General features: G+C 42.4%; 1 protein-coding gene across 1 annotated transcript in view; it reads right to left on the bottom strand.

Moving 5' to 3' along the window:
• PPFIA2 (PPFI scaffold protein A2) overlaps nucleotides 1-12,640 on the bottom strand; it is a 444,508-nt gene that overhangs the window by 72,561 nt on the left and 359,307 nt on the right. The window contains exons 14-17 of the mRNA XM_084811789.1: nucleotides 9,163-9,254; nucleotides 5,950-6,085; nucleotides 4,430-4,650; nucleotides 1,326-1,563 (exon numbers count right to left, since the gene is read on the bottom strand). Of these exons, the coding sequence (XP_084667915.1) occupies nucleotides 1,326-1,563; nucleotides 4,430-4,650; nucleotides 5,950-6,085; nucleotides 9,163-9,254 (687 nt within the window). The remainder of the gene's footprint in view (nucleotides 1-1,325; nucleotides 1,564-4,429; nucleotides 4,651-5,949; nucleotides 6,086-9,162; nucleotides 9,255-12,640) is intronic.

Raw genomic sequence — 12,640 nt, 5'->3', positions numbered from 1 at the left:
CACACGCATTACAAGCTCTCTTCACACCGCTATATATTAATTTCAAAATAAATATTTCCAACTTTCCAATATCAATATTTTAGAAGTATCAGAAGAATAATACTTCAACTAAAATACCATAAATATATTTCAATCTATTAATTTACAGTCAGCTCTTATGCTGCTGTTTTAGCTCTAGAAGCAGAAGCAGGACTGCTTTGGGTGGCATCTGCTACTAGGCAAACGAGGTTCTTTGTTCCCTATACAGCACACCCCACATGTTTGTGGCTTTGTTTTGCTATTGCAACACTATGGGCTGATTCATATATACATTAATGCACTTTGTGCTTGGCTGCCTTCTCCTCCCTGTTCTCTCTTTCCCCTTCACTCGCCACGTGGTTCCACTAAAATTAGTAACTTCCTGGCTTTTGGCAAATCATGGTTTGCCACTACATCTTACATGGCAAACTATGGTTTGAATAACCTCTGCAAACCAAGATCAGACTCATTCATACAATGCCAAACCATAATTTAATGTTGCATCTGAACCAATCTTGTGTTGGCTTTAGAGCTGGGGTAAGGAACATTTTTCCTGTTGAGGGCCACATTCCCTCAGGGGAAATCTGATGGGGGTGTGTGTGTCACAGGCTGGTGGTGGGTGGGGCCAGAGCCCAAAGTGGGCAGGGCCACTCCTTTCTCTCTCTCTTTCTGCCACCCCTTTCCCCCATTTTGCCACCAACATGAAATTAGGCTGAGAGGTGCCTGAAATTAGGCTGAGGGGTGGAGGTTCCGCACTGCTGTTCTAGGGAGACAGGATTACTCTGACACCTCTTAGGATGTTGCTCAAGGGACTACTACCATCCTTGCCTCTCCCTTGCTATTATCTATCTGCAAAAATAGTCCTTTATCATTGGCTGCTGCAACAGCCCAGGCTGCCAGGGCACTAGCACCAAATCATCTCCTCTCTTGCTGTGTCAGAAACAGCAGACATAATACAATTAAGATGTCCCTTTCTTAGACAAACTGCTTAAGAAATCTTATATAGTGAATAGCTTTCTGGAGCACTTAGGAAACAAAAAACTTTAGGAAGAGTCCCTATCTCAGCAGCTTAAGAACTGGTTCAAGTATTATTTTTATTATTTTCTCTATGGGCCCAGACAAGAGTTCTACTGTGTTTTGTGTTAATAGTTAACAAGATTTTACCACATCCACAAAGTAATAATAGGTGAATGAATAACTTAATAGGAAAAGGAATAAGTAAGGAAATAAATCTTATTTAGAGAAGGCCTTGGTTATTAAAACAAACAAAGCAATCAGTGCAAAACTGTACTTGTACATTTTCTTACCAGTGTCATGACACCCATCCGATCCATTTCCCTGGCTGGGCTGCGGGGAGTGAGTTTAGGAGTTGAGTGTCCACTGGGAGGAGAAGAGCTTGCAAGTGAGGAAGCTGTAATTGAGCCAGTAATAGATGTACCAGGATGTACCCTGGCCAGATTTAAGCCTTCTAGGCTCACACTGGCTACTCTATTTTCGATTTCTTCAGCACGTAATTCTGTTGACTCTTTTTCCTCCTGGATTAACCTATAAAACAAATTGGGAGGCAGCAGAAGTAAACATCCAGTGTCACAAGAATGAAGTTCTAATGTGGTGCTAGCAGTGACTTGATTCATCTCACATAGACCGACGCAGCTTAGTAAGTTGCTTTCACACGTGACACTAAGCAACATAAGAACATAGGAAGCTGCCTTATACTGAGTCAGGCCATTGGACCATCTAGCCCAGTGTTGTCGACACTGACTGGCAACGGCTCTCCAGGGGTTTCAGGCAGGAGATTTTCCAGCCCTACCTAGAGAAGCTGGGGACTGAATCTGGGACCATCTGCATGCAAAGCAGGTGCTCTTCCACTGAGCTACAGCCCCTCCCCTAACATACAATACTTAAAAACATTAGAAAAACTGGGCAACCCTCCAAAGGTGTGGTAAGAAGGGGTAAGACTCACAGCTGAACCAGCACTCAACCAATTCACTGGAATGAACATTACCAAAATACTGGAGATCCATGATTGGACCTTTCATCTTTTAAAATGTCTTTTAAAGGTAGCCACAAGGGACACAAATTGGGTCAGGACCACAGAGTTGGGAGAGGGAGAGTTTTACCCTTTACCCTATGCTGTTTCCCAATCTAAATCCACCCCCAGGCTACTATGTGGAAAATGGCATGGGATAAAGGGTTATACCTTCCCTCCTCTAGGTCTGGATCCCTCTTGGAGGGGCAATTTCAGAAAGTGCTGCTGGAGGATTCCTGTTCAATGCTGTAGCCATTGACCTGTGGTGTCCCTCAGGGTTCAATCTTACCCCCATGCTGTTTAACATATACACAAAACTGCTGGGAGAGGCTGTCCAGACTTTGGGGGTTTGGTGCCACCCAACTCTGTCTCTCCTTTCCATCTAAATTCAAGGAAGCTGTTCTAGTTCTAATCAGTGTCTGATGTCAGTAATACACTAGATGAGGGTGACCAAATTGAAACTTAATCCAGACAAGACAGAGGTGCTCCTGGCTACTCAAAAGGAAGATCAGGGAATAGAGACTCAACAAGTCCTGGATGGGGTTACACTCCCTCTGAAGTCTCAGGCTTGGAGTTTGGGTGTACTCTTTGACTTGAACCTGAACCTTGATCACCAGGTTTTGACAGTGACCAGGAGTGCATTTGCACAGCTAAGACTAGTGCACCAACTCTGCTTGCTCCTAGAGTTGTCTGATTTAGCCATGGTCATGTTACATCCCAGGTCATAGTCTGAAGGCACATGAGGCCGCCACCTTGCTGAAGCTAAGCAGGTCTGGGTCTCATCAGTGCTTGGAGGGGAGACCACCTGGGAACCACATGTAGCCACCTTGAGTGCCACAATGGAAAAAAGGTGGAGTATAAATGTAATGAATACAAATAATTAATAAAATCCCATTTGGACTACTGTAACACACTCTATGTGGGGCTGCCTTGAAAACTGTTCAGAAACTTCAGCTGGTCCAGAGTGCTGTGGCCAGACTGTTGACCAGGGCTGGTTACAGGAACCACGCAACTCCCTTGTTACAGCAGCGTCACTGGCTACTGGTCTGTTTCTGGACACAATTCAAAGTGCTGGTTATGACCTATAAAGCCCTATACAGCTTGGGACCAGTCTACCTGAAAGACTCGTCTTGTCCCAAGCGAGCTTGCCCATGTCTTAAGATCTCAGGGAGAGGCCCTTCTTCTCGTATCACCACCTTCGCAGCTTTCTTTGGTGGCAACGCGAGAGACGGCTTTCTGAGGAACAACCTGCCAAGGGAGGCGAGGTTGGCTCCCTCTCCGCTGTCCTTCTGCCAGCAGGCAAATATGTTTTATTCAAGCAGGCCTTTGGCATATAAGTGGATTTGTTGGGTTGGGAGCTGTTTTATTCTGTTATTGTTTTGCTTTTAACTGTGTTTGTATGTATTTGTTTTATTATTGTTTTAACCAAGTTTTATTGTATTGTTTTCCTTATGATAGTTAGCCACCTTGAGCTAAATTTTCTCAGTGGAAAGGCTGCGTACAAATCAAATCAATCAGTCAATAAACACTAGGATTATATAACGGCATGGCTGGGAGTAATTTGTCATATTTACCTTCTGCTATCCTGTTGCCAGAACAATCCTCTTTTTAACTCCAATAGGTAGAATATGTATACTCTGTGTGTCCTGAGTGGCACAAGACACTGGGCAGTATTCAGTCAGACACTAGCACAAATGTAAATTATGTTGCACTAGGATAAGAGACCTCCAGTGCAATATCAATTGCATTAGCTGGTATGACATGATTCCAGAAAGCCCACCGTGCCAGCTAACGCTATTGGTATTGCGTTAGAGGTCCCTTATCCTAGTGCAACATAATTTGCATTTGTGCTAGTGTCCACTTAGATACTGTCCACTGGCTCTGAGCACCCCGTTTCTGTTTCTTTAAAAAAATTTTTTTTTCTAAAGCTCTTATTTGCTTGTATTTTGACATGTGCATTCAGAGGCTGCAAAAGGTGTAGAAACCAAGCAAGGTTTTGAGAGGACATCCTTCCTGCACCTATTACCTTTCTTGTTGCCCCATCAATTACCACACCAGTCCATGCTGAAGTATTTCAAAAGCAGGAAACTCTAAGTCCTGTACAGCCCCACAGGAAATCAGATTATGTAACTAATGTATATAAGCCATACAGTGTACTAAATAGGTAAACATGAAAGCAGATGTGGCTAACAGCCCAAGCTATAAATCAGGAAGTTCCTAATTCAAATCACATTTTTGCCATAAACTGACTAGGCAGCCATAGGCAAGCCAATTTCTCCCAGTCTTAACATCTGTACATTGGCCAATGTGGGAACGATAATACTGACCTACTTTATAGCCTTGTTGCAAGGATTACTTTGCTTTTTGGTGCAGTAAAAGTACCTGATTTCTTTATTGATGGCATCTAGTTGCTCCTGAAGCATCATAGCAAGTGTTTGGGCATCAGAATGTCCACTTGGTGACAGAAGGTCCATGGAGCTAAAAATTGTATCTCTATCATCATCATCAATATCAGACATTTCTGTGTCACTCTCAAATGGATGGCTGCTCAGAACTCCAATTGGCTGACTTCTGTTCCACTCATGATCTCCAAGGGATTTCACCTAATTAGAAATTGTAGAAATGCATACTGATCAGCCTGATTCAAAATGTTAATTTTCACAGAAATTAAAAACTGAAGAGCCGGCACTGCAAAACACTGTTGAGGTGACTAACACTTTTCAGTTTTCTCAGGCAACTTGTATAAGAGACACTTAAATCATTTTTGTTAATTTCTCATGGTTGCATCATGACATCGCAATGACCTGCATTTCATGCTCTTAGAAAAAAAATGCCATCTAAATTTTATCATGTCAAAGGTCAGTCGCTGAAATGGGTTAGATCAGCCTTCACCAACCTGGTGCCAGATGTGTTGTACTACAACTCCCATCAACTTCAGACAGTAGGATGACTATGCTGGCTGGGGATTATGGGGATTATAGTCCAACACATACGGAGGGTACTACGTTGGGGAAGCTGGGGTTGTCTGTTCTTTTGTATTGTAAAGATGATAGTTGGTGACCATGGGCAGAATCTAACAGGTCAGTTATACCCCCACTGATTCTCTTACACCCACCAATTCCATTGCTCAGTCCCCACTGCTTGTACAATGGCAGCTTAGTGCTTCCAAGTCAACCTGAAATGAGTGGAAATGCTCGTTTTGGGGAGGAGGCAGCTTGGTGGAGCTCAATCTGCCTCCTTCCCAAAATGAGCATTTTTGCTAATTTTGGGGCTTCCTCTAAGAAGTGCTAAATCTCCCTTGCCTAAGCAGTGGTGGTGGTGGTGGTCCTGCTTGTGCAATGGAACTGGTGGGACCCATCACCTGCAGAAGGGAATTGGCAAGGCAGAAGGAAAGTGGTGGAGGTGTAAGCACCTTGTTGGATTCTGCCCCATTACTGCACATCTTAAGACTTCTTCTGACCGTAGGAACAGAATAACATGCATCGCCAAATCATCCAAATTTAAGAGCAACTTTTCTAAGGCTATCATTTGCATTTTTTAAAAAAACGTTATTTCAAGAATTGGAAACCACACTAGAAACCTAAGTCCACCATTATGGCCCATCTGTGGTGTCTAGCCCAGAAAGAGGAAAAAACATGAGGCTAGGCCAAGGTTCCTCCTCACCTTGCCAGTTTATCACAACTGTAGCAACTGCTGTTTCTTTTAAGAGTCAAAGACCATCCAGACTGATCAGACTGATCATTGAAGTACAGTACACCCTCCAGCAATACTGCTTTTACAGTGCAATCCCATACATTTCTCCTCAGAAGTTAGTCCCATTGAGTCTAATAGGTCTTACTCCAAGGTATGTGTGCCTATGAGTGCAACGTCAGTAAGGAATAAAAAACAATAAAAAGATAAACCTTTGGCTCATCTCTCTGGATTCCCATACGGCCTCTTCTAGGCCTTCGTATCACTTTAGTTGACCTGTAATCTGGTTGACTATCAACTAGTGAGCCCACAGAATACCTCAGTTCTGCTGATGAATCAAGATGGGGTCTGAAAAAGAATTGTGAAAGATGCGTTAGAAGATACAAGGGGGAAAAAAGAACCAGAAAAGTAAAACTGTAAAAATTAACTATTTATGAAGTTTTTACAACCTGTAGAGATCTTCCTCCTATAACCTTTTTCCTTACAAAAAGAAAAAGAAAAAAAAAAAAGCTGCATATTCATTTTCTAAAATACTGTGTAGGTAATAAAGCTCTGTGATGTATTTTCATGCAAACAGAAATAAGCAGTAAAACTCAATGTGAAACATATTTTCCTGAGAACCTGTGTGGTATAGTCTGGGTACAGCAATGTGACTTGAACTAGGGGGAAGTAGGCTAAAATCTCAAATCAAACATGAAACTCATGAGACATTTTGGGCCAGTCTCTCACTCTTACATGTACATGCATGTACGTGTGTGTGCACACAAACATACTGAACTACTTGAGAGGAATTCTATGAGGATTAAAATGGGAACACCCCCACATAAACCAGGGATGCTTAAAGAATCTGATCTTTGCTAATTCTGATGTGAACTGACTTGATCTACATTTCTCAGAATAATGTGCTGAGAGGAACAGGAAAGCCAAATTTTGTCCCCAGGCTTGAAATCCTTCCCACCCCTGAAAGAGAATGAAGACTCTCATATCAGTTATACTCACTTACACAGACACATACAAAAGCTTACCATAATACTGTCTTCATTGCCTGCCATGCCTATGACTGTAATCTAAATGGCAGGAGCTTTCTTCCTGGAGCTTTTATTGTTAACAATGCCATTGATTAAAGTGGCTATTTTGCTGCCACAAAAGCTATTGCAATGTGTCTTTTTTTGGCCTATCAACTTGGAACTGAGCAACGAAACAGAGCTTCCCCTGAAGTTGCCCCATGCATATTGGAAAAGCAAGGTTTGTACCAACTGATTCCAGTACAAATCCAAAGCATCCCAGAAGCCACTTTTCTCCCACATAGTTCCAAGCATAGCCACTGGGTGGAAAAAACAGACTGAGTGACGTGATTTGGAGCAGAGAAATGTGGAGGACTTCTATACTTGAAATTCTCCCCTCCTGAAGCTGCTTTTCTTTAAAACAAAACCAACCCCAAACAGCCACCACCCACATTATCAGAATTCTATTTGACATGTGGGAGGCCTGAGGCAATGCACACCCACACCCATATTGCATTGTTAATCTCACCCCCACTGTACATAGTTGCTATGTACGTGCACCCCCATCTAGTCATATGCATCTAGAGTTGAGATGGAGTTCACTGTGTTTCACCAGTCTGAGATTTTGGCTTTAAACTAGAGCCCTTTTCTTTTTTTTAATCAAAACTAAACCATTAACAAATAGGATTGTGAAGGATTTTTAAACTTGAGTCAAGATTCCAAATAACAGTTTGAAACAAAAGTACTATTTATGCAAAGTAACAGAGCAAAGATCATATACCAATATGAATAGAAAATAATTTTGCAAGTTTTCAATCGCTCCTAATTGAAAAGCTTGAAGATAGCACAAGACTGAGGCTGTGAGAAGGGTTTTCAAAGACAGCTTTTATATACTTTTTAAGATATATAACATTTTCTGTAGCTTCCCGTAGAGGCTCTTCAAAATGCTAATGATCCTGCTGAAAACAAAGTGGGATCTAAGTGCAGAATTTACAAAATTGCAGCTAGGTACAGAACTTCCAAAAAGGTTATCTGAATAAGACTTCAAAGTAAAGGGATCTGAAATGACTGGTGTGGACTAATGTAAAAATCTGACAACTGAACTATCACCAGAATGTTGATGGGTAAACCTTGCTCAATGTCAGCCAGAAATTCAGGCATTCCCGGCAAATCCAGGACCGTTATTCTACCATGGGCAGAGCAACATTACACACAACATAAATACCTTGTATCTGTTTTAAATTTATTATTACGTCTCGGGCATTTTCACCTAGTTTGCTTTGCCCTAGGTTCAGGCACCACTCCTCCCAATTCCATTTCTCCTAGGGAAAACATAAATCCTCCTCTCTGAGAACACCATGGTCCCGAGCTGAATCAGGGCCATGCCCATTTCCAGGGGAGTAGAGAAAGCCAGCATGCACAGCTCCACTATGCATTGTGGGCCTTAACATATGTTTTGTTTGGCCCCAAACTGACCTGATCCACAGCTCCTAGACTAATGTGTGACTGAAACCTAGGGTGCTTCCAGACAAAGCCTTTATCCTGCAATCACCCTGCCTCAAACACAGAATTTTACCGAAGTTGGGTGGGGTTCCCAGATGGTGTTGTTTTCGATTTGTAATCCTCCTATGTTTTCCCACCACCTTTTTCATTACTTTTTCTTACCAGAAAATAACCCTTGAGTAGGAAAAGACTGAATAGGTTCACTATGCTTTCTGCTTGGTAGTGCTAGGACTCTTCTGTCTAGAAGCACCCTTAGTTATCCAGTGGCGATTGCACTTCCCAAAAAATCTGATGCAGTTCTCAGTTCAAAGAAAGTATTCAAATACATCTAAAAATGTGTATTTTGAGAGAAAATATGTATATTTTGAAAGAGGGTACATTTTAAAAGATGTAGTTAAATGTGAATCTTCATGGAGATTAATGCAGATTCATGGAGAGATGGGACAGAATGGATTTATGGGTTGGGTAACAAAGTACCACAGACTGGGGAAAAAGATTGATTTATCTGTTTCTATCCCTGCTAGTCTTTGGCCTAATAACCAACGAACACTCCACAACTCCTACAAGGAAAAGGTATAGGGTTGTATCTAGCAGAGTCAGTACTGCTGGTGGATCAAATCTGCCCCTCCAGGAGCAGATTTGAGGGATATGTGGGGGGCTGCAATGGGAGGGAGGAGGAAGGGAATGGAAACTCCCATTGCTCAAATGCTGGATGTAGCCCATAATCTAGAAAGGCCCCAAAGCAGAGGTTTTCCATTTGTGGTTATAAGAGGAAATGTACTGCACTGAGTGTCCTCCTGAATCATGTGCATTTTTCAAAGGCTATTGGTAAAATATCGCAGATGAACTGTGAAGAATGTTTTCAATGTATTATGATTAAAATATATCTAAGAAAGTATAATTATTTTCTTATGTTACCTGGACAATGTGGGATCCATTAAAGAACCTGCTCTTATTTTCAGCTGGTCAAGTTCAGCTCTCAGCTTGTCTATTTCGTCTGCCAATCTTTCCTGAAAATTAAATATATATATATATATATATAAATACATTCCAACATCTTGGCAACAAAAGACCAAATTATTGTATCAGCCCTCTGAGGGGCTAAATGGTAAATATTATTCTGGTAAAAACTATATGATTTACATTTATTATTTATTGAGAGACATCAGTTATTAGGGTACATATTTGCAACAAACAAGTTAATCATTTAAAACGGTCTAAAAAAGCATGCCTATAGATATTTTTACAATATTGAGAATAAATTATTAATGAGAAAACTGTGGGCAAAATACTTCCTTGTCAACTAAATTAACATTGGCAATACTGGTGGCTCCAGAAATAACAAATGGAGAACTGTAAATACCCTTCAAATATTCCTGGACTGCGCAGTTTTCACCAATTTTACAAACTTTCTCCATGGAGCTGTAGTGTTAATACAAGAACAGTTTGCAGCAAAGGCATCAATTCAGCTAAAGTTAGTCACCGCTAAGTCCCACTGAAAGCACTGAGCCTTAATTTAGTTATTACTAATTTATTCCAGTGGGAGTGTCACAATTAGCAGAGTAAAGACAAAGTGTGCTTTTCCTAGGGATGTACGAAAGTGACTTACCAGTCCGCGGATTCTGCTTATGGTGTGTGGGGGGAGGCTTTCTGTTCCTCCCCCCGGTATCCTCAACCGGGGGGGAGACGCTCCGTTCCTCCCCCCCAGAATCCTCGAACGGCCGGCTGTGCTCCGCGGCAGCTCTGCGGAGCAGCTGGCCGGGCCCAGCCTGATTTCCGCGGCCAGATTTCTGGCCGCAGAGGGCTCTGGGTAAAAACAACAACAAAAAAACGCATATGCAAATGGCGGCGGCTACGGCCCCCGCCATTTGCATTCCTTCTTTTTGGCCGTCTTAGTCTACGTAAATATTTACGTAGACTATGACGGTGAAAATAAAGGGGAACACAAATAGCGTAGCGGGCGCTATTTGCATCCCTTTTTGATTCCCCAGTTTAGCCTACGTAAATCTTTACGTAGGCTAAGACGGCGAATCAAAAAGGGACGCAAATAGCGCCCACTACGCTATTTGCGTTCCCCTTTATTTTCGCCATCATAGTCTACATAAATATTTACGTAGACTAAGACGGCCAAAAAGAAGGAACGCAAATGGCGGCGGCCATAGCCACCGCCATTTGCGTACGCGGGTTTGTTTTTTTAAACCCACCCAGCCATGATAGGCTACATAAATCTTTACGTAGCCTATCACGTCTTTTTTTTTTTTTTACCAAGACTGGAAATGGCGGTGGCGGCAGCCGGTCGGAAGACCAGCTGCCGCCGCCGAAGCCGCTGCCGGAGCCGAAGCCGCCACCCGGAAGATCCGCCCCAGGTAAGTCTCGTCCCGGGGGGATCTGCGGGGGGGGGGCAGGCTGTTCCGACACAGATTTCGGGGGGCCGAATGCATTTGGCCTCACTGAGATCCGTGGCGGAATTCTCTGCCATCCCTAGCTTTTCCTCATTAAAAAACTGGTTCAGTACAGCAAGTTGAACTTAGTTCTGTGACATAAAATCACTGGTCCTCAATAAACAAGGGAGAAACGCAACAACAACATGACCTAGCGACTTCTCTGTCAAGTACAGAGGAAATTCAGTCAGAGTCGCTTCATGAAGGATAAGGCTGACAATGGCTTCTAGTCATAACAACTATATATTACGTCCAGTATCAGAAAGCAATATGTCTCTAAATACCACTTTACTGTGGCACACGAGTAGAGAGTGCTATTGTAGTTATGACCAGCCATAGGCATCTGGGTGGCCACTGTGAGAACAGAATGATGGACTAGATAGGCCTTTGGTCTGATCCTGCATGGCTCTTCTTATGTTCTTACATAGAGCTCAAGATTTCAATGGAAGCAGGTATACTCAATCAAGACAAAGACAAATGGAATTTTATATAGTAAATCCTTAGTCGTTATATTTTACAAAGTGAAATAAAGAGGGACAGTGTTGTGTAGTAGTGTTAGACTAGGGCTGGTAAGGCCCTGGTTCAAATTCCCACATTAGCCAGGAAGCTCACTGGGTGACCTTGGGCAAGTCACTCTCTCTAGGCCTATCCTTCCTCACAGGGTTGTTTTGAAGTTAACATGGGAGCAACCATGTACACAGCCATGAGTTCCTCAGAACAAAGGGAGGATATAAATGAAATAAATAAATATTAGAAATACCTTTGTTAACAACATAAAGTACATAAGAACAAAAGTTATGTTCATTCAGTGGGTTGCATCCAGAGACAGAGGAGTGGAACTCCATTCATGCAACAGGGTCTTCCCTACCCCCCTGCATTGCAACTACCATACCCCTAAACAAAAAGTCACACCTGGACATCAAGGGACCCCTGGAAGGGCATGTGGGAGGGAATAGGAGGCTGCACCAGGATCAGGAAATCAGGAGAATTTGGCAGGGTTGCCTTGTGCAAGTGGAAGTGCCATTCCACTTGTACAAGACATCACTGGATCCAAGCCTACACATTCTAAAGACAACATTCTTGCCATATTCTGTAAGTATGTGTAAGACAAGATATGACAACAAGAATAGACACAATGTGGGGATACGTTTAACTCGAAGGGAGCACACTGCTTCGGGTACCATCCTTCGGAAGTGAGCATGGCTCTAAATTATTAAAATAAACCAAGTCACAAGAAACCCGTGAGTCATGGCCAGATGTCTAACCCCATCTACTCCTGCTGAAAACCCTTTTTTAGGAACAAAACAGCAGCCAAATTAAAATTCATATATGTCTACAATTTCCTCCCTTCTGCTTGGGTTCTTGTATCACATAGTAACAGTTATTTTGCCCTGGGTCTCAGGGTTCAGCCACATTTCTTCCCTATTCCACTCCCTCTACGTCAATTTCATTCGATACGCAGCCAAGAAAAAAAAAGTATAAGGTAGTTAGTTGTATTCATGTTTTCTACTGGCTTTACGGCAATAAAATATTGAAAGAAAACAACATTTGTTAGACATGTTTATAATGAATTTGACTGGTTCACTAAACCAATGGCAAATGGGCAAAATTGTGTTGAGCTGCAAAGGGTAATTTAAAGCTATTTTTAGCATGACTGTCAGGGTCTGGTACATTTGGGACCAAAGCCCAGGACTCATGTTCTCAGACAGGGACAGTGGCTGACTACCCACCATGCAGAACTGAATGTTTTACGGGTGGAAAAATATTTCAAAGAAGTAACCAAAGAGCATCACATCCCTAAGAATGGGAAAGGAGGTATCTGCATAAGGATGCAGCAGTCTGGAAGAAAGTCATGAGCAACAACCCCCCCATACACCCCCTCTATAATTAGCTCAATCATATGATCTGAACAGTGCATTTTGTAGGGCTAATTCATGTTTACACTGGGGCTTATA

This window comes from Heloderma suspectum, chromosome 7 (assembly GCF_057233095.1).
Source record: "Heloderma suspectum isolate Gila_16-S chromosome 7, 16-S_ref, whole genome shotgun sequence".
Taxonomy (NCBI): domain Eukaryota; kingdom Metazoa; phylum Chordata; class Lepidosauria; order Squamata; family Helodermatidae; genus Heloderma; species Heloderma suspectum.
The sequence above is the reverse complement of the archived record's forward strand: the minus strand, read 5'-3'. Positions and strand labels throughout refer to the sequence as shown.